The 22,824-nt window shown below is 41.0% G+C and overlaps 2 protein-coding genes across 2 annotated transcripts; both read right to left on the reverse strand.

The window, feature by feature from the left end:
- Positions 1 to 6,164: 6,164 nt before the first annotated feature.
- On the reverse strand, positions 6,165 to 12,007 carry slc34a2b (solute carrier family 34 member 2b). Its single transcript, XM_084354317.1, has 13 exons — positions 11,954 to 12,007; positions 11,506 to 11,557; positions 11,272 to 11,415; positions 11,047 to 11,175; positions 10,775 to 10,918; positions 10,574 to 10,685; positions 9,833 to 10,028; positions 9,643 to 9,738; positions 9,245 to 9,344; positions 8,511 to 8,678; positions 8,118 to 8,234; positions 7,786 to 7,910; positions 6,165 to 7,189 (listed from the first exon to the last, which is right to left on the reverse strand). Exons 2-13 carry the CDS (start codon positions 11,549 to 11,551, stop codon positions 6,647 to 6,649), a joined length of 1,920 nt encoding a protein of 639 aa, XP_084210443.1. The 5' UTR covers positions 11,552 to 11,557; positions 11,954 to 12,007; the 3' UTR covers positions 6,165 to 6,646.
- A 7,479-nt stretch (positions 12,008 to 19,486) lies between these two features.
- Positions 19,487 to 22,107, reverse strand: LOC311258403 (proproteinase E-like). The gene is made up of 9 exons (XM_084354653.1): positions 22,048 to 22,107; positions 21,711 to 21,937; positions 21,502 to 21,593; positions 21,308 to 21,405; positions 21,095 to 21,223; positions 20,881 to 21,017; positions 19,962 to 20,104; positions 19,718 to 19,870; positions 19,487 to 19,610 (listed from the first exon to the last, which is right to left on the reverse strand). Exons 2-9 carry the CDS (start codon positions 21,754 to 21,756, stop codon positions 19,593 to 19,595), a joined length of 816 nt encoding a protein of 271 aa, XP_084210779.1. The 5' UTR covers positions 21,757 to 21,937; positions 22,048 to 22,107; the 3' UTR covers positions 19,487 to 19,592.
- Positions 22,108 to 22,824: the final 717 nt, after the last annotated feature.

Genomic DNA, 22,824 nt, shown 5'->3' on the forward strand with positions numbered 1-22,824 from the left:
CACCAGCTGGTCGCTAACTAGCCGGTGAACCATCCAAAACACTGAAAAACAGAGGGGCTTGAAATCAAAACAATGTGCTGAAAGACACTAAAACAATGCAAAGACCATCGTGGAGCTTCACAGAGCTTTGCAGGTGATAATTATCTCTATTCCGTTTCACATTAAACCTATTTATCTAAGTTACTCTTAATATAAAATGTTTAGGTTCACTGTATGGTCACTATGCATTGTAGCTTCTCCCATTTGTAGCAGCTCTGTGTTGCTGCACCTTAGCAGTTACCCTGCGTGTTAAAATAGCCTCCTCTGTTTTATAACTACTGTACCAATAATTAACAGTGCTACCCGATGCATACTGATGTACAATAAACCAGATATATGACCACATATTAAAGGTCCTGCACACCCACGCAGAACTTTCCACCTAGAGGTCTGATTAGACCGCCGCTCAGGTGGAGCTCTGATGTAATTATCTGGCCACCAAACTTCAAGAACCAATAATATAAGAATTAAGGGGAAACTTCTCATATTCATACAAAACAAAGTATTAGATAGAAATAGCAGAGACAATACAAAAATATGCGAGAGCCTAGAAGTTTAATAAATACTGGTGGTCAGCTGATGCAGCCTTGTTTGTTATTCTCTTGCCGTCTTCACACATACTGAGTATTTGCAGTTGAGGCTATTTTTCAGTTTCAATGTTTTTGAGACAGGCAGGTCAGAGGGAACCTCAGCAGACATGTCTCAAAGATAAATGGATTTGTTACGTTTCTGCGTTGGTTTCACGTGAATGCGCAGCTACAAGTGTCTCTCAGCTGACACAGTGTATAACACTAACGGCCACATCACCACCAGCATGTTTGAAGGCCCAGTTAATCTGATTATCATTGTCTATTATTATCTGATTATTGGTTTTACAGCAGGATTCAGGTAGTCTGTAATTACCGGCTGCTGACGGGTGAAGGTCCACAGCGGCCAACCGACAAGTGAGGACGCAGAGCGAGTGTGGCTGGACGCAATCAGATCTTCAATCTCTCTCCCATTTTTTCAGCTGGAATCCAGAGTGAAGTCTGTATTTAAGCTTGAGCAGTGGCTCAGTTTGCAGCACACGCTGGTGTTTTTAGTGCTTCTCCATGTTGAATTAATAATGATAGCATTCCATTTACGTTTTCCAGTTCCACTGTATTGGTGTTGTGCAAGTTGGGTCATTGATATGACGTACAGGGACACTTTAATGAAAAAGAGCCATCACTGATGTTAAAAAAAGTCTGATAAAGACTCTTAATGACTTTAATTTATTATGCAACAAAGCTCAAATGACACTCTTGACCAAGAAAAGCTGATAAGGAAATGTTTTACGTGTGAAAATGCGTCTGTCGGCTTGAAAAAGTGGTCAATAAAAGTTGGTAGGTCCATTCTGCACACTAACAAAGTACAAAGGGAAACTTCAACCTTGACTTTTATTGTTTTATTTAGTACTTAATTATTAAACAGTCACCAGATGATATTTATCAGTGCAGTGGACAATGCTGACACTGTACATTGTTCTTCATTGTTCCTTGCTGAATGAGCTATTTATTAGATTATTTATAGTCATAGTAATATAAACTTTTAGGAACACATTTAGTATAAAAAAAACCCCGAAATTAATGTTTTTAGTATGAAAATGCTCACTTCCTGTATGCTTAAGAAGTGTCCAGTCTCATTCTTCATAGAGAACAGTGACTGGAGTCATCAGAATGTCCATAGGAACCACTGCTGCAGAATAATCCACTTCCCCTCCCTCCGTCGACGTGCTGCATATGTGACAAACACCCATATTTTTCTCAAAATATGCCAGAAAACGGTTATATATATTTTCCATTTGCAGATAGTATAATAGGGTCGTGTTTCAACTATATTTGTTTGTGTGACAGACCACTAAACAAAAAAAAAAAAGCCCACTATGTTGTATATGGAGCCATATTTTTATGAAAATACATCTAAACAGACAGTTTGAGTGTCCCGCTGTCACACATATTCAAACCAGCAGCGGCCCCGTCACTTTAAAGCTCCCTTTTGATATTGACTCCCTGTGTGATGCAAAATGTTCGATGCTGCAGATCACGCTGAGGACAAACCAGCTCTTCAGCTCTGTGCAGTTTTTGTTTGTTCCCCTGAGCTCCCTCGTGCTTAAAACTCAATTATACAACAGGTAGTTTGCCGGAGCAATCTGATTAGTTAACGAGACAATTAGAAGGCGCTGAAATCAGCACGACAGCACACCTGAGTCATCGCTTAAAATATTACTGCGCCATTTTCATGGCAACCTTGTAACTGCCAGAGCTGGAGACAAGGCAAAAGAAACACACCCTTTCATGTCAAATGAATCAAGTGAATGTCACTGAGCTAGAAGGTGAAATATGTCCGTGTTAAAGGGTAACGCCACCAATTTTACACATTAAAGTGTGCCTACAGGTCTTGGGGAGTACAACTGCATATGTGAAAAAAGTAGTATAAAGTCTTTTGAGGCTTCTTCGGAAGCTGCATGTAATCTGATAAACTGCCTCCAATGATGTCACTCAGTTGCTAAGTTGCATTGTGGGTAATGTAGGCTCCATGTTTTGAATAAGAAGAAGAATGCGTGGAATAAAAAAGCTGATCTGTGGTTCTGATGTAACAATTAGATCACTTGTTTTTAAACTGTACAACACTGTTATTGGAAAAATTGACTGCTTTCCAAAACCTTGCACCCACAATGCAACTTGGTCACTGAGTGACATCACCAGAGGCAATTTATTTCAGATTACATGCAGCTTCTTCTGGAGCCACAAAAGGCTTTATGCAGTACTGCTTTTTCCACATATGCAGAAGCACTCCCCAACACCTGTAAACACACATTAATATGTGAAATTGGCGATGTTACCCTTTAAGTTTACACCTTGTTCCTTCACCCAAGTGGCCAAAATATCAGCTACAGCAGGTTTAAATTAAAGGTGCACCCCTTGCCGACTTGGTGGTGAAACTAAATAAACATTTGTTTGGCATGGACACTCCAATCTTAGATCTAGTAGATCATCAACAGTAGTTACTGTCGTCATGAGTTGCTTCTTGGACCAACCATGCAACTTTCATCTTGTGTCATGGAAATCTGATAAGTTTGAGTTTTATCATGTCATGTCACTCACCACATAGATAATACACACCAAACACACAGAAGACAGTTCGGCATCTGAACTTGGATCTGTTCCAAAGCTTTTATTTCACAGTAAAATCACTGTGATCGGCAATCAACAGTTAGAGCTGGAATGTTTTTATTATCCTTGGCTAATCCCTCGGGTCGCCATGTGAGGATTTAGATGAGTTGATAGCATAATAACTGATAAAACCTTGAATGTGGGGTAATTCACTTTATTGCAGGTTGAGTGTAGCAACAGATTGCTTGCAGGCCCTGAGAAAAAGGTTTTAAACTCATGAATATTTGTTGTTTTCCAGATAATAAGATTTACATTTTGAATGTGAGAGTTTATTTCTTCTTCTTTTTTTCTTTATTTCTATGGGGAGTGAAGTTTTCTTACTCTCTTACTCAACCACGACCAAATCCATAATCGCACTTGCACACTTGCCTAAAGAGTTGAAGTAGAGCAGGTGAAAATAATTTAATGTTATTGCCAGATAATGGACTTTGCTGTGGAGGGAAATAATCTTCACATAGAACTCTGTTCAGAAATGCTGGAATAGAATAATAACTCATGCACGCTCAGTGGTCTTGAAACAGCTAAGACGTGCTCCCCATACAGATATTAGTTTTCATTTTATTCGGCTTGTGTGTATAAAAGTTTCTCCAGAATAGTTTCTCCGTGGTGAGCCAGTGGAAGCCGAAGCCCAGTCAGCTTTTCTTACACTGTCGATATCTTTGTGAACTATCCTGAGCCATTTTGTCGCTTTTGTGGGTGAAGGTTCGTAGGTGAAGGATTATGACTGATGGTGAAACTGGAGGCGTAGTTTCTTCCATATACATAATGAACAACTGAAATTAAACATGCCTACACAGGTCTTAAACCAAAGACTGGTGTTGCTCTACGGCGTGGTTCAATATTTATATTCCCAGTCTTGCAGAATTGCATTTTATCATCAGCAGAATCTACCTTTCCAGCGCTCCGCTATTCTCCATTTTTGCCTTTAGAGTTGTGAAACTTCCTGCTACGTGTCTGTGGCTGATGTAAAATATGACAAATCTCAGCAGGACTGAAGATAAAACTAGATTACACTTTACATGAACTCCTGAATCTAACAGTCTGATAACAGAGTAAAACTATTTTCTTTTCATTGTCGGTACGGTGCATGGATCAGAACTGTCTCTGTTCATTTGTCAGGTTTCAGTTTTCAAATGTCGCTCATAGCTGATGACTCAGGTAGATAAAATATCTCTGCAATTTAATGTTTTATTATCCACTGCACTCACTAAATTATCACACTGTTAAACGGGGCTTTAAAACAGTCAAAATCTAATTGAAATTTTCAACATAATGTGAATAAATAACAGTTTTGACATCATGGTGTCCGTGTATTGTGTTGCTGAGATACTTAAGTTGGCATGCTAATCAGCTAGCTGTGGTCGGTCCTGGTCCAAACCTCCTGTGCTGGTGGTGTAAACACCAAGAACCCCCCTAGTCCCGAGGTCCAAGTCTGAGCCGCTAGCTGCACGGCTAATGGAGCTAACTAGCTAAGGGCAGCTACATTTAGCAGCAGTTAGTTTGAATTTGACAGGTGGCCAATTCTTACATATTGCACCTTTAATTGTGATGGGATGTGATATTTACACGGTGGCCATTTTCTTCTGACCTCACGCAGGGTGGGAAGCTTAAATGTCGTACTGCTCCAGGGTGCAAGTCATATAGTTAAACCTAGGCAATCTGACGAATTGTCATCATTTCACTGCTTCTTGATTGATTAGTAACTGAAAAGAAAATGTAAGAAGTAAAAACAACAGGTTTGACAACTTAGCTTCCATTAGACAACAGCTAACGTTAGCATTGAGCTAGATTCTAGCTTCTCTTTCTGTTTGATGCGATACAATTAGGAAATGGCGTAAATTAATTCAGGAATATCAACACACATCTTGGAGACATTTGTTTAAAGTTGGAAGTGAAACGCACGGGATGCAAGCAAATGTAATGTTAGCTTGAAAGTGGTTGAATGCTAACATCTGCTTACGTGTCATCAAATATGTTGTTTTACCTTGAAATATGGGTGAACAGGCATCTAGGTTTTCACAATCCATCATCTCTTCAGTTGCTGATCAATAGACCGTATGCACACAGCGGCCACTTTCCTCTGACATCATTCTCAGGCTGGGAAGCTCGAATGCTGGGATTATGTTTTACTACTGTGACAAATCAAAAAGATGACATTTGACATGGAAAAGGAAAAACTCTTATTTAGCAACTATGGCTGAAAGTATGGCCCTGAACTCAGTTCCATTACTGTATCAGCATTGACCACTGAGCCACCATGTCCACCATGATGATGGTGATTATTAATTAAGTAATATAACAGTAAAACTTAATGTCTCCCTTTGATCTGAATGTTCAGTACATGAAATCCACCGGTGCCCCCGAGCCTCATAAACGCAGGAAGGGCAGTGGTCACGGACAGCAGTGTGGGTGGTGTGTGTGGGAGGATACTTTGATGGGACTCACAAGATCAGAGAAGCACAAGTTGAACCATTACAGGCTGTATTAATGCCCTCACTAGTGTAATTTTGACCCTCAACCCCCAACTGCATAAAGTATTTCAGAATCTAGTCGTTCGTTTCCACTTCAAAACATTTTATTCAAACATTTTCTTCACACAAACTTCTCAAAAAGTGTTCAACAAATGGAATGAAGAGCAATCCAGATATTATTGCTCTAACAATGAACTGGACTTTGCCTGGCGCATCAATCTGAAAGTGTTTAAAGGCGGATCAGATATGAAAGCGAGGATCTATTTGCTGCAGGAAGTTCACCCACATGGAACCAGTGAGTCATCTGATCGATCATGCAAAACATATCCATGAGCAGCAATATCTGAGCTGAATATCAAATGAATTGATTAAAAAGACTTGTCAGTAATTATAAATAACTCTGACGAATGACCCTACATAGCAAGGCTGTGCTGAGTGCATAATACAGATGGAAATCTGTGAAAAAAAAGTGACAACACTGCACTTTAAAAATAGTAAATTGTTTTTATTTACAAATAATCAAGAGTCTTAAATACTGAAGGATAACATATAGTTTAAATGCTACATTAAACATTTGAAATTTAAAGTGTTCAAAGTCGAAAGAAGAACCGAAGGCCTCTTACATATAACATAAAAAATACAAAAATAAATTGGGAACCACCCATTGTTAACTCACGCAGATAGTGAGTCTGAGCAATAACCATCATAAAAATAAACATCACATGCCCAGAAACAGCAGGTTTATAATAACATGTCCAACACTTCTGTTCATATTCTTCAGCATTATGGTGATACAGTGTTTACGACAGTGCTCAGTACATCATCCTGCAAAGGGAAATGATCAACACACCACAACCTGAGAAGTGATGAACAATTACGAGTGTGTTTCAAATACATTATTGCATTGAGAATCGCCCACGGATACAAATTTAACTTAATAATTTAAAAGTGTGTAGCCCTATCAGACCCCTTTGTGTCCTCATCTTTTGCCATGGCCGGATTATCGTACATCTCCAGACTCTTCACGCTGCTCCTCCTGATCTTTTCGTCCTCGCCATGCTTTCTGCAGCACTTGCAGCACTTGCAGCAGCAGCGTTTGCGACAGAAGCCCATGCCCGAAGTCACCACGGCGTCCCAGGGCGCCATGGAGTGCAGGGGCCGGGGCAAAAAGTTCCAGGTGCGCAGGATCTTGGGCAGGAAGCGGGGACAGCGAGCCTGCATCACGTTGACAATGATCACAAAGACAACCAACACTACGATGGGCACGCCGACGCCGACCAGGACCTTCCAGCCGGCCAGCGACAGGCCAAACACAGACAGAGGCAAGACTAAGAAGCACAGGAAGAGGTAGAGGGCGGCGAACCAACGGTATTTGGCCGTATGGTTCCCAAGCCCTCTGGCCAACCTGATGGGCACTCGCGTGAAGGGGATTGGATACCACAGTAAGATACCCATGATGTTGAAGAAGAAATGGCAGAGTGCAATCTAGAAAAAAACACAGATGACATTCAGACAAGGTTATCACTGTTTGATCCCAAAGACATTATCAATCAGCAATAATGTAGCTAGCTAGATAACGTTACATTGATAATGCTGATTTGTGCACGACAGTCCAACATTTTTTTTTACACGTATTTAAAGTTTTCATCCCCCCTCTGATGGCATGTGACACCTTAAATATAAAAAAGTTGCGGCACCTGGTACCACTGCTTAAACATCAGTGAAGACTGTGCATGTGCCCTAAAAGAGGATCAAACTTTATCCTAAAGGGGACCATGAATGAATGTCATGGCAATGCATCAATTCGTGGTTGAAATATTTCACTAAAAACCCCAAACTTTAACCGAATGGTGATCATCAAAGTCAACAGGATTGATCCTCTGGGGACCACGAATATCTGCATTGTGTTTCATGTCAATCCATCCATGCTTAAATGTTTTTATTGCAATCGATCCAATAGTTACTGAGGTGTTTCAGTTTGGCTCAAAGTGGTACATCGAGACCAACATTGCCATCCATTTGAGACACGTCACTAACGTAGCTGATAAAACGCGCTAGAGAAACTTTTTATGCAACCTTACCTGCAGCGAGTTGGCCAGTGTTTCTCCAGGGCTAGCCATAGCAGCAAGTATAGCAGTGGTTGTCGTACCAATATTTGAGCCCAGTGTCAGAGGATAGGCTCTCTCGAGGCTAATGACACCGATACCTGGTGAAACACAATTCATAGGATGAAAATCATGGTTTGATTAAAGGTCCAATTTGTCAGAAAGTTGACCTTTGAGTCTCTTTGACGCTTTGGGATGACCCGACGTAAAACCTCAAAGCAGCAACTTTTGACAAGTTTGGAAGGAAACTCAAAAGTCAAATTGAAAAAAGAAAACACGGCCAAATTATAATGTCAATGACGACTTACCAACAAGAGGAGTTATAGCTGAGGTGAAGACGGAGCTGCTCTGAACGATGAAGGTCATCCCTGCTCCCACCAAGATCGCAATGTAGCCAGTCACCCAACCGAAGGGGAAGGGAAAGTCTGTAGTCAAACAGAAAGACAGGGGGTGAGCAATAAACCTGACGAAGGGAGCTCAGTGTGACTGCACACATAATACCCGGACCACCGAGGAGTTTTATCAAAGCTTTGATTGTTCCTGAGCTTTCGCTGTCACGCAACAGGACTTGTGGACCTGGAGGCGAGCCGGAAGCAACAGGGAGGCTGTACCTGTGTTGCTCATCAAGCATCACCACGGAGGCAGATGTGCTGACTATCAAACAGGCTGCAGAGAGCGTTTTAATAGGAAAACTCTCTCACCTGTGTTGAGCACCTTCTTGATGACCACGGCCACCTGCCCCTTCAGCATGGAGTTGAGCAGCTTGACGATGAGGATGAGGCAGGTGCAGAGGACGAGCAGAGACATAGCCAGCAGAATGAGGCCCACTGCCAGGTCCGACAAAGAAGTGTTGGCGAAGATGTGTTTGCCTGCAACGGACGGTCAAAGAGATGATTGGCATTTAAGTGTCGGCTCTACGCTTGCATTATATGACAGCTAAAAATAGCCTCGTGCTGATGACTCACTTTAGAGCAAACTGTCTTTGATAAATGGAGCTGATAAAGCAGCATTTTGTGGTGTCTTTCCCTGTAATTTGGAAACAAACTGAGGTCTGTCCCTCAAGACCAGTTTCTGATCCGATTAAAGTAAAAAAATGAATGTTTTTAACTTTCAAAACCAAGCACAAAAGCATTTAGTTAAGCTAGGGGCATAATACTTTGAAGAAGTGATCCATTTTATGGCCCTCAGGTGCTTCAACGAGACAGCGTGAATGGACTTATTGAGCAGGTAGACGGGTCAGGGGAGGGTATGAGCTGAGTCACCGTTAATGCTCAAAGGTAGTCATTGTCCGGACATCAGAGGGTCTGGATGAAGGAGGTTGTTGTGTCTCATGTTTCACTGAGCTTCAGTGGATCGGGTAATCCTAATTGCTTTGTAAATGTACTCTTTTTTTTTTTTTTCGACCACAGACATTCACTGACGGAGGCACGCTTACATTTCTGTTGGTAATCGGTCAAAGTTATCCAGGTCTGGTTTCCTTCCACAAAGCAGACGGCACCAGCAGGGCAGTTCGCCAGCGTGTTGTTCCACAAGGTCTGAGAGGAAAAAAAGACCAAAGGCAAAAACAACTTTAAATGCGAGTGTGATAATTAAGAATTCAATGCAGCCATGATAATCTTTTAATAATCACATGTTAGATTCCACCTTTTATGAAATAACACACCTTCAAAGTATGAGCTAACAACAGAATGACTGTGGTCACAATAGAAGGACAATATCAGTCATTAAGAGGAATAAGCAGAGGTAACCATAGCTTTATCATCTGTTTTCACTGTTCACTGTGCGGCAAACTAATAATTTATGCACGTGATGCAGCTCTTGTTGATTTCTTACCGTGTTTTCCTCTTTCTTGCACCATCTTTTGATCAGGCTCATGTTTCTGGCGGCTGGGTCACCAGTGGCGATGCCAGTGATGACAGATTTGTCCAACTACAACAAAACACACATTTAAACACATTTAGCAAATTACAAAAGACTTGATGTTTAATCAAGCATTCGATTTTTTCGATGTCGCCGACTCTACCTCGACGATGGAGTTGGTGAGAGGGTCCGTGATGACGTTGAGCAGGTCGGGGGCGTCCTCGCCAGTCTGGATGTTGAACGAGTCGATCAGAATTTGGGTGAGTTTGTACAGAGCACCTGTGGCGACTTCCAGGGGCAGAAGAACCAGCACAGACAGCCAGTTGAAGAAGTCGTGGACCGTGGCGCCGGCAAATGCCCTGTGAAAGGAAGGAACACAGTCTTGAACGTGTACCAGACATTTTCAGAGTTATTATTTGACTGCAGCATTATTTTGTGTGAATGATGTGAAGGAATAATAGTTGTGACATTATCTAAAAGATGTATTGTGTTGCAGGGATATATCTATTAAAGCGAGCATGCTAACAAGCTAGCCACATTGTACATCAAGAGGTGACAGTCTGATAGTAAACGACACCAACACTCCCCCCAGTGCATCAAGCTCCTAGTTCGGGCAGATTTAGCCAATATAACTAGGTCCACGATTAATTAGCTCACTAGCTAATGGCAACTACAGTTAGCAGCAGTTAGCGGTTACTCTGATGAAGTCCACAGAGGGCCAATTCTTACATAATGCACCTTTAAGAACGTTAAATTCCTGTTAAGTAAGTTCTCCTCAGTTTTTACGAGGAGCAGTAGAAAGTTTTCTGACTGGAAACAACAGAAACTGGCATGGTTCGTGTACGGCCCGGGACAGAAAGTCCATTAATACCAGAATGACTGATAAATGAACCTTAAAGCTCACCTGCGGAACTCATTTCGGTCTCCTGCCTGCATCATAGCCACGATAGTGTTGGTGACAGACGTCCCGATGTTGGCGCCCATGATGATCGGCACCGCAGACTGAACATCCAGCACTGAAGAATAAAAGCAGTGAAATTGAATGTGTAATAAAGCGTATGAATGAATGAATGCATCCGCTGCTGCCGTGTGTGTGTCTACTTACATCCAGAGGACACCATGCTGACCACAATAGAGGAGGAGGTGCTGGAGCTCTGCACCAGCACTGTGACTAACACCCCGATCACCAGCCCAGCCACAGGGTTACCCAACACAGCATTGTCCTGGAAGATGTCACCGGCAGCTTTGCCTGGACACACACACACAGACACACAAAAACAGCCTCAGGTCAAAAACACAGCACTCCACACACGTTACATAAGGCCTGGCATTGTAAAGTCAGTAAAGTAAATGTGCAGTGATTGATTTTTCTTTTACCTCCGACCAGCTGGAAAGCAGAGCTGAGAACATCCAGCGAGCAGATGAACAGATAGAGGAGTCCGAGCAGCAGGAAGAACTTCACGATACCAGTCAGGACTCTTATAATCTTTCCTTTTGTGTCCAGCTCTGCAAAGAGAAACAAAGCGCTGAATCAGAGTCAGGTTTTCTGAAAAAGGTATCCACTCTGTGCAGTGCGAGGGCGAAGAGGGCCTGCTGCCTCACCTGACCACTTGACCCCAGTGTCTGCGAGCTCCGGGAGCGCCCACGGGTCCTCCTCCTGCTCTTTCTCCTCGTTCTCCTCATTCACCAGGTCCATGGTGGAGTAGGCCGGCGGGATTTCCACATCTTTATTCAAGTTTTTGTCATCTGACGGAGGGCAGGTAAGGAAGGAACGGTTAGGAAAGGTGACAACGACACACACACAGCATGAGGAGGTTTGAGGGAGAGGAGACGTACCGAGAGCTGGGGAGGAATCGGTCCCCACCTGTGGTCTTGGAGCCATGATGATCTGAGGGAGGAACGGTGACAGCAGAGATCATTACACGGTACATATATGCAATTATAATATGTGTACAATTAGAAGGAGCAAGCTGGAAGTTATCTCCTTGTGTTACCTTTTCAAAATAAAATGACTCTTTCAATGCAAAGATTTTATTTTGTAAACAACTTAATTATAACACAAAGAAATTCTACATCGACAGAAACCTCTTTCAGACCACCTTCACGGTTGATCAAGTAAAAGTAAATCTCCAAATTAAAGTCATGAAAAGTAAAAACGGCGTAAAAAGCGGAAGATGAAGAAGAAATAAGGGCTGTCCGAGATTATCCGAGTTAATTATCCTCAGCTACAGTGATCTGTCCATGTGGCCTCTCTGTGACAGAGCGGTGATGGCGGTGTACGCACCTGCAGCAGCGGTGAGTAGGAGGCTTCACCTGGGTCACCTGTTGCTCACTTCCCGGCTGAGAGCGGCTTTTATAGCGCAGCACCGGCAGCAACCCCTCCACCCCCACCCCTCCTCCTCCTCCTCCTCCTCCTCCACCACCACCACCACCCTCACACACACACACACACACACACTCACACCACACACATCTCTGCTGCTCTCAGTTCAAAGGTCGCACATGTGCAGAGTACAAGTGTCCGTAAGGTTCACCTGTGTGTGTGGCACAGTGTTTAATACACTGACTGACTGCAGCTGCTACAGATCATATACTGACTGACTCACACCTTAAAGCAACTTCTTCTTCTTCTTCTTCTTCTTCTTATTATTATTATTATTATGTTTTGAACAGTGACGTGTTGGTTGGAAAATAAAAGTGTCCTTCAGTATGTATAAAGTTCATATTGTGTGTCCAGGCTTTAGTCGGAGCCACAGGTGGAGGACCGGTGTTTAATACAGTAATGGGAACATGGAGCTGCCCCCCAGTGGAGACAAGAGGAACACTTTGGGGTGACACAATGTTAGAAATCACAAGTTTTCTCATTCTGCTGTATTTAATTTATTTTCTTATCAGATACTGAGAAAAAGCCTTTTCTTTCTTTCTTTCTTTCTTTCTTTCTTTCTTTCTTTCTTTCTTTCTTTCTTCTCCTCGTACTCCTCCTCCTTCTTATTTTTTGTCTTTTTTCTTCTTCCACTACTTTTTTCTTCTTTTTCGTTTTCTTCTTATTATTATTTGTCTTTTTTCTTCTTCTACTACTTTTTCTTCTTTTTCCTTTTCTTCTTCTCTTCCTCATCCTCCTCCTTCTTCATCTTCTTCTCCTTCTTTCTCTTCTTCTTTCTTCTGCTACTACTTTTTCATCTTCTTCTGATTATTATTATTATTATTATTATTAGTAGTAGTAGTGGTCTACACAGTACTGATCCTCTGTTGGTCTTTGTGCTGTGTGCTCATATTGTTATATGAAATATGGAAAAGACACTTATTCCATATTCTTTCTGCACACAAGCAAACACTCATTCCCTCTCGCCATGTCACACATGCACACACATGTTTACAGCTCCTTAGATATCACACACACACACACACACACACGCACACACACACACATTTACAGCTCCTCAGATATCACACACACACACACACACACACACACACACACACACACACACACACATTTACAGCTCCTCAGATATCACACACACACATACACGCACACTTTTTTATGGCTTAATAGTGGAGGTTTATAGCGCGATATATGGCTGTGATATGACCGTAACAACACAGCTTATTACATCTAAAATAAATGGTGTGAATAGATTAAATCATAAGTAAATGATTAAGCCGGTGATGATCTTTCAGTTACTCCCAAACTGCAATAAAAGAATCACTGCAGGTTTAATCTTGTACTCATAAAAAGGAGTTCGGTGGGTTCGTTGAGGAGGATCAAGTTAAAGAAAAGACAAATTAAACCTGTTTGTGACATAAATGATCAGTAAGTGATTTACAGTATGGTGATTGATGTGATGATGATGGTGATGCTTTGATATGTAATACTTGATATAATTGGCCACGTGAGGCCTGAGAGGGCTGGTTGATTTTTATGGTAAGTGTGGGCGTCTCAGCAGAAGACACATTCACACACGGTGATGATCTGTCGTCTGAAATTGAAGTCCAATGACTTCTGTCTCTGAAAATCAACTCTAAAGCGTCCCTCGTCACGCATTTAATCTACTTTCCTCACCAAAGTCAGTTTTTTGTGTGATCTGCTCCTCAGATTTTGATCCCTCTGGATGTTCTCAAATCATTTTTAAGGACTTTAGCCTCACGTCTGAAAAGCCCGTCACACTCTGCTTCGACCAGCTTTTATCACTTTAACTCATCCCAGTCATCTCGATTAAAGTCAGATATTTTCCCCGAGGGATGAGCTGCCTGATTTTCTGTACCTGTGCTGTATTTGATCCAGCTTCTAAACAACAGGTCATAACCAATAATCATTACACTGCACCACTTTACTACACAGGCGGCTCAGGCAGGATCACGTACACAGCGATCAGCAAAAACAACTGCACCGACAAAAACACATTTAACAAACCCACTCACAAAAACACTGTGTGAAAATTTGCAAACATAATATAGTGAAACAATCTATCTGTGAATGTATACTGTAAGTGATAATTACTAACACATTTATAAATACATTTAAAAATGTAATTATTTGAACACTTGAGAATCTCAAAAGAGTCAAATATTCAGAAAATCTCACACATTTTTTTAGAGAAATTTTACTTTTTACACCAGAAAATCTGACTTTACTTAAAATATTCGAGAAAACCTCAAAATTACCAGATAAAGAAGACAAATAATAAAAGTAAAAGCAAAAAGTTGTTCAATTGTTTTAGCTAACATAAAACTAATAGTCCATTTTACTTGGTAATTTTGAGGTAATAGGTTTTATTCCTTGATATTTTTAAAAGTAAATTCAACTTTTACAGTTTAGGGTGTAAATACAACATCAGAACAAATGAAATTTAAAGTTGTTTCTGTGAAACATTTCTGTATATTAACCTGCAAAAATCTGAATGTGGATCAGAATTTAAATTAATTCCAAATTCAACTCATATTTTACTAACTTTTATAACTCATAGATTTTGATTTATTAATTATTCTTTCTTTCTTTCTTTCTTTCTTTCTTTCTTTCTTTCTCTCCACACTTTGTTCAAGCAAAGTGCCTGAACAAAGTGTAGATGTGTATGTGTATATAAATCATTTACAGAAATATGTAATGTAAATGTATGTTAAGTACCTGTTCTCAGTGTATTTCATCATATTTCTTCTACTCTGTATCTGAAAGCTTAAATGTCTTTTTAAAACAAAAAAGGTTGTCAAAGGTATAAATACTTAAATATTTTATGCTATCATGTGTTTAAAATGATATGATCTATTTATAATTAAAAAAGTCACTTCAGTCACAAAAATCTAAATAAAATAAGTTAAAAATTATCTACAACTTTTTTTATTTTGCTGTGGTATCAAAAGAGTTTTTTTATATCAGTTTCGTATCAAAATGTATCGATATACTTGTTGTGTTAAATGTTTATAACCAAAATATAATAATAATAATAATAATAATCTAAATCTAATCTATGTTATCATTTCTTCAAACATTACATAAGTGCACTTCAGCAGGAGTAATTATAAGCCGCTGATTAATTGCAGATGAAAGTGATTAATGGCAGGCGCAGCACATGATTGATTATTGATTAAATAACTGTTTATCGTGAGTCCTGATAAATAACTCTGTGTGCTCACGCCCTCAGACTCGCAGCAGCTCCTGTGCAGTCATGACCAGTGAAATTACATGTGAAAGGTATTTCATCGGTGTGTCTTGCTCTGACCTTGACTCCTCCACGGCACGGGGAAACTCGGGTGCGGCACACGGCGAAGTGTGGAGATGCATCTGAAAGTGGCTTTATTTTAACAATTCTCCTGGTTATTTATTGACTAGCTCATTAGGTTTGAAGCAGTGGGAATAAACCCGGGAGACCCACATACGATGGACAGATCAGCTGAGACTTACCTTTAACCTTTGGAACGCTGCTCTCATTGTCCCTCCACCCACACACACACTAATCAAACCGTATGCCTGTAATTATGCAGCGATTCTTCGTCTTCCCTTTAGAGAGTGACCTTTATTATGTTTAAGAAAACACATTGTGACATGTTTTTCTTATTTGACCTATATACAAGACCCCCTTCACAATCTTACCCCCACTGTATACTGTATCTTCCCCATGCCTCCTATAAATCATCTTTAACGTTGTCTTGTCCTGAAGCGATCTGTTGTGGTAACGGAGTCAATGATTGCCTAGAAGGACACTGAGTTGATGCCACCTACCTGCCATGCTGGCACAGTCCACGCAGGGTCAAACTGTTTGGCCCCTTGTTACAGCCGGGGGCCACCCTGCAGTATTACGCTGTGAGTAGGCCATGCTGTGATCCATAAAACCATAAAAAACTCAGCTGTTAGAACTCGCCCAAACTGGTTGATCCTCCGCGGGCGGTGAGACGGAGGAGCAACAGTGTCAAGGTTACAAACACTGCAGGACTGTGTGATGGAGAGCGTGTCTCTCTGCAGGTTTGGTCTTTGTTTTCAGAAGAAGAAACACCAAGACTGCATTTTTACTTTTCCTGCTCCTCAGATATGTTTCAAACTGTCATATCACATCATCCACCTTGACACTAAGCAGCACAGAAAGCCCCTTTTGTTTATGTTGAAATCATGGGAAGCAGAATGCAGATAATATACAGAAGAGCTGGTTAGCTTACAGAGGACTACTGCAAAATATCACTGCAAAGGAGATGAGATGGACGATTTTGTTTGTTCAAGTCTGACTGAGCAAACAAAATAATTGTGAATATTCAATCAATCAACGAGCAAATTTGCAATTATTTTGTTGTTTTTGGCCAAATCTGATGTCGTTGTTTGATTTATTGAGATGGGTATCATGGAGAGATGAGTGCAATTGTTTTGTTTTCTTGCCTATATTTTTGATTTATCCTTTTAATTTATTTTAAGTTGAACATTTAAATTAAAAAATATTTTATTTATAAATAAATAAAGTTTACAGTATTTCATTTCGTTTGAGATTATCATAAAACATGACCTTTGTAGGTTTTTTGGTTTGTTTTCTGCTCTGTTTCTTTCTTGTGCGGGACAGGATAATAAAAATAACTTCATTTACAGAGCACCTTCAAAAACAGAGTTTACAAAGTGCTTTGACAGACGAAGCAAAAAGCAGGAGGAAGACAATATAACAGAATAACTGCAGAGCAGAGAGAAGAGAAGATAGACAGATAGATAGATAGATAGACAGATAGATAGTTAATGTCACAGTGAAGTTGACCTTTGACCCTGTTGGATATAAAAGTCGTCACGTCATCATTTTATCCTGTCAGACTTTTGTCTGAATTTTTTTTTGTCATAATCAGCTTATGAATTCTTGACCTTTGACCTTTGAACACCAAAATCGGATCAGTTCAATGTTGAGTTCAAGTCGATGTTTATGCCAAATTTGAAGAAATTCCTCAAGCGTTCCTGAGATACAACACATCCAGAAAACATAACACCTGTAGCCGTGGCTGTTCAGGGATGCAGAACGTTTTAAGCCAGGAGTCGAGTCTACAGGTCTTTGCTTTAGTCTCCAACAACCTCTAGCAAGAAGGCACTGGATGTAGCCTGAGAGGCAAATCCTGGGCATGAGGAAGAGTCAGCTCACGGCTCTGCTTGTGCAGCTGATTGCTTTGAACAAGCTGTAATAACTGAAGGCAATTCAAGTCTTCTTTAAAGCTCCTCTTCTCTCATCTGGACAAAATACGATTTCAGTCCCCGAGGGGAAGTTAAGTCCCCAGTGGGAATTACCGCCCTGTTTCACACTAATCAAAGATTAAACAGCTTCTTTTCATTAAGTTAAATGTTATACTGTACATGTAACACAAGAGTTGTGAAGCCTTATGTTTGTGTTACAGATCACAAGCAGCCACTGTTGCACTTTGGTCTTTCTCTCGTCTTTTTTCCGTCCACTGGATGGAGCTGCTGTGATGCTGTCAGCACCGAGCAGGTTCCCACCCGGACCAGCAGATGGGGACAGATAAATGTCAAAAGGTTTGTGTTCATGTGACGGCCTGAAGCAGAACTACACACATCAGTGTGGGCCTGTTGTTTGGTGTCACACAGTGTTTAAAGGAGCGCTGTGAAAGAAATTCAGACTCTGAATTTTAATATTTACAATATTAATGAGGTAATAATAAAAACTCTAAGTGAATAAACAAGCTGTTCTCAGAGGAAAGTAAGGTTTGATGCCAGAAAGGTGTCAGGGTCCGCCACATATTAACACACAACACAAAGAGAGTTTGTTTATTTAGTTTGTTTAGCAATAATACAAAATAATCACTCAGTCTCTTCTGATTAAAATCCCATCCTCGGTGCTCCTTTAGGTGATAAAGAGCCGAAGAGGAACGGAAGCTCTCAAATGTTTATTTGTGTGAACACTGATGTCTTGGAGCTGCTGCGCTGTTAATGAATGCAAGTGTCAAATGTAGTTAAGGTAATAAATCAAGCATTAATGAGTCTGTATGAGGTAGACGGGTGATTAAGCTGCACTTCTTCTGTGTGTGTGTGTGTGTGTGTGTGTGTGTGTGTGAGGCAGCTCGTCTCACTGGACAACAGTATTCAACTGAAAGCTGTTCAGGGATAGAAATAAGAAAAAGAAGAAGAAATATAAACCCTCCAGTGGAAATTAGCTCAGATTCAGCTTCTTAATACAAAATATAATCACCAAATCCATCAGGATTCATTGGTGTGAGAAATTGATGCATTAATCAAATTAACGCACTAATAACTTTAAGCCAATAACATGTTTGTAACTCTGACATGGGCTCTTCTGCAAAATGAGAAGTTTTACTTCAGGTTGTTTAAGTATGTTTGATGCTGATACTTCTGCGCTTTTACTCTTAGTATATGGAGGGCTGAAACTACTAAAATCATAAACAAACAAACAAACAAACAAACAATTAAATGGCCTTAAGTGCACCAGAAATAATATTGAAAATACATGTTGGCATAACTTAATTTATAAAATGTGACATGAGTTGATATTTCTGCCTTTGTATTTATTTACCTTTGCATTCCACATTTTTTGACTTTCCTATTTACTTTTACTTTTTATTTATTATTTTTTAAATGTTTAAATGTATAAAATAATCTATCTAATAAAGAAAAAATATTTCTGATTTTGGCAGTTTCAGTCCTCCATAGAGGATATTTCTACACTGTAGTTTTGCTTTAGTGAATACTGATGAGTTCACTGTGATACTTCTAAGCTTTTGTTGCGTTGATCACTCTTGCTGTTAAACACTTTCAACATGATGGACTCAAACAAAGTTGTGAGCTTGTTGTTTCATCTTCCCTTTTTGCTCATCATACTTTATTATGCCAGAAAAAACAAAGTCTGTTGTCACAAACCGGATGTATATTTGTCAAAGTGGCTCAAGACGCTGGTGCTATCTGCTGCAGCAGAGAGCTGAGGTCGTGCATCAAGGTAACCTACTGCTGCAGTTTATCTCATGTGAAGTGCTGCTCTGCAGCTCGGCTCCCACCTGGTGTATCAGACAGTACTTTCAGCGGCGCTGACACTTGGCCGACCTTGGTGATGATTGATAGGAAATACTGATTCATAAGTCCTCCCGTACACTGATGGGCAGCCATTCCTCATTCTTCTTATCACACAACAGGGGTGGGGGGTGAAATATGAAGTGCTGCTCTGCATTTTTACAGAGCCGGTGAGTCTTTGCACTTCATACATTTCTCTGATCTTTAAAAGACATTAACATCCAACAGAGTATAACTAGACACATTGATAAAAGACACGCCGAAGCTTTAGTGTATGAAAATGATTTAAATATTTTGTATCTTTTTATTGTCAGAGTTTTCCAGTGATGACAGACGTGTTGCTCTGCGTCTGATCTGAAATGACCAGAGAACGTTCTGGGACTTGGGACCTCATTATTTTTTAGGAGCTGATCAGCCGGTGTCCAGCAGATCCTCAGTAGTGCAGCATGACCTGAGGAGACAACATGACTTATTGACACATGACATGTTTTATTCACCAGTAACATGTGGTGGGGTCACATTCCTGTGTGATCAAATAGAGTCTATAGATGAACTCACGTCACTGAGCCAGTCGGTGAAGGCAGACAAGCGGGTGAAGACCGTGGGCTTCTTCACCTCATTGCACACGCGGGAGGAAACAAAGCTGGTTACACCCTGGATGTACCACCTACCATCCTCACCCAGACAGTTCAGAGGACCTCCAGAGTCTCCCTGAGTGAGAGACAGGAACATCGTATGAAGTAGCTGACCTTTCTTCATTTCTGACAGGAACAAGTTTTCAATTTGTTGTTGCCTCACGCACATTGCATCCAGATACGACGTCTCCTCCTGCACAGATCATGGTGCTCTTGACGGTGGTGCCCCACCAGTCGCTGCGACTGCACACATTGTGCTCCACCACGGGCAGCAAGGCCTGCTGCAGCTTGTCAGGCATAGGACCGTGAGCTACATACAGAGAGGACACAGCTGCTTAGTGACACACGTGCGCATTAATTATACAAGGCAGAGAGCAATGTGGGGAAACTTACTCCAAAACTATAGTCACTTAAAATACTCCACACAATCATCTGCATCTGTTCAACTAACTAAATCCTCCACTTGCACAATGTAGTGCAGATCCTACAGTGTACACCTGTAGATATCTCAGTGCTTTTTCATCTGTAACTTACTTAAAATACTTCACTTTTCACAGTTCAATTTGTATATAATGTTAATAATTTACCATCCAACACTAGCCACATGCTAACGTTAGGTGGCTATGGCTCTTTTTTTAAACTTTGGAAAAGCTGCCAGAAATGAAAAGTGACTGACCGACACTGTCTAACTTTGTGCCTCCCATGCATTAGCATCAAGACACCATCAGTTTCTCTGAAATCTAATTCACCGGTGACGTTTGAAAAACCCAGTGGGTCATTAAGAGATGTTTCTATCCATCTGGGTGAAAAATATTCTGTCTACTGATGATACGAACTCTGTTTCTGAATGAAAACGATGAGCTAGCCGGCTAACGCTACCTGGATGGGAAACAGAAACTTTAAAAAATAGGTTTAAAAAATCTGGTTAGAAGAGTCTTTGGAGATTCTTAAAGTCATTAGCTGTGTGACCCAAATGCTAATGCTAATACAAATCACTCATTCCTTTTGTACACATGTGAAACCCTGCAGTGATCTGCAGCGATCAGTGCAAACGCAGGATGACAGACGAGGACGGGGTGACATTACTGTAGAGGTTGCCCCAGCCGGAGATGTAACAGGATGTCCCATGGGCGAGGATCTCTCCAGCCGCTGGGAGACAAGCCACGCCAACGTTGTCATTCATAATGGGGCTCTTGTCCAGTTTCAGCAGGGTAAGATCATTACTGTTAGAGAATTATCAATAATGTGATTTACTGAGTTAGTATGTGCACATCATTTTGTCAAGTCAAAATAAACTCACCCATCAGCCACAAAGTCAATGTCCCAGTTGGGGTGGACAATGATGCGCAGAACATCTCTGATCTGCTCAGTGCCCTCCTGCAGGGTCATGTCATATTCTCCCAGGACCACACGGTACACATCTCCTGGCCTGGAAGACACAACGTTTTCCTTGAGGTCCCGCTCGTTAACCCTTCAATCACACGGTGGCAAAACATGTCTCGCTCTTAGTCACCATATGCAGTGTCCGGCAGTCAGCACCCAGCGAGGTCCAACCAGAGTCCCTCCACAAGTGTGATGCCAACGGCTGCCGTGCTTCACCTGCAGGGAGATCTGAGGAGAAAAACACAATCATAGAAAGAATATCACTTTAAATAAGAGAAGAGTTACTCTATGAGAAGTGGATATAAGACAGTAAGGTCACAGTACCTGCCATGGCCAGCTGTGGGCACGAGCATCCTCTCCATTCACCACCCTGTTGTTGGTGTTAGGCTGGACAGCAGGTGCACCACATCCAAAAACTACAAACACGTAATAATGAATCTGATATCTTTAAATTCCTTAATATTAATGCCAAACATCTGTATTTTTGAACATAAATACATTTTTCCTCACTCAGTCTTCAGCATATTACTCACCATATGCTGCCTGAAGCAGCAGGAGGAGGGCCAGTGTCTGCATCATGATCAGACTGTAGATACACACACACACTGTCTCAGCTCACTTCACGACTCTTATACCTCCTCGGTCTGTCTGTCTGTCACCGCCAGCACAGAGTATGTCGAACATGTGAAACTTTGCTATCAGCGTCTACTGCAGATTGTAGCTGGGAAGATCTTCCTGTCCCACAGATGCATCAGCTGGTCTGCCAGGACACACAACGGTCCGCGAATGGAAAACAACGTGAGACTGATCAAACTTGAGCGAGACAAACTTAACTTCTGCAAGACTGCCAACGTACATGAGCTCACATACATGTGATGTGTCTGTAAAATTTCCCAGGACACCTGAACAGAACAGAATAAAATAGAAAAGAATAAAATAACTTAAAGGGGCACTATGAATTTTAATATTTACAATATTATTGAGGTAATAAACTCAGAAATGTTTATTTTTTACATAAGTGAATAAACAAGCTGTTCTCAGAGGAAAACAAGGTCCCCAGAACACTGTTCGAAGCTAGAGAGGTGGCAGGGTCCGCCACATATAAACAAAGTAAAACAGTATGAAATTGCGTCGTCCTTTAAAGGTGCTACTGTACTTGTAAGAAAAGTTGATTTCTGAGTCTCATTTCACAAATTTGGGATATAGGACGGGTCGGCCTTTTAAGGTCAGTTTGTTTATTTACTTTGTGTCGGCATAAAAAAATGAACCAATGAAGCTTTTTGTCTCCTGATTAAAATGTCTTCCCTAAAACTACAGAGTGCACCTTTAAATCTTAGATCAAGATTCAGGAAGTTAGATGTTTAAAACTAATGACGCAAAATCGTCTTTGACCAGAGATGTGGACTCTCGTCACTGTGACCTGGACTTAAGTCGACTCGAGTCACCGTTTTGATTGACTTAACAGAAAATAAATGACTTGAGACTCGACTTTGACTCGACAGCTACTGATTCGAAGGACTTGTCTGTGTTCATTTTATGTTTCAGTTTAGTTTTCTCTTCCGGCTGGCTTTTCCCCCAGTTGGTGCTTAATCAATTTTTAGCAAACAAACAATGCAGCTGACCGTGACGAAAGCCTCGAGCGCGAGC

The sequence above is a fragment of the Pagrus pagrus genome, assembly GCF_965226575.1.
Source record: "Pagrus pagrus genome assembly, chromosome: 6".
In the NCBI taxonomy this organism is placed as follows: domain Eukaryota; kingdom Metazoa; phylum Chordata; class Actinopteri; order Spariformes; family Sparidae; genus Pagrus; species Pagrus pagrus.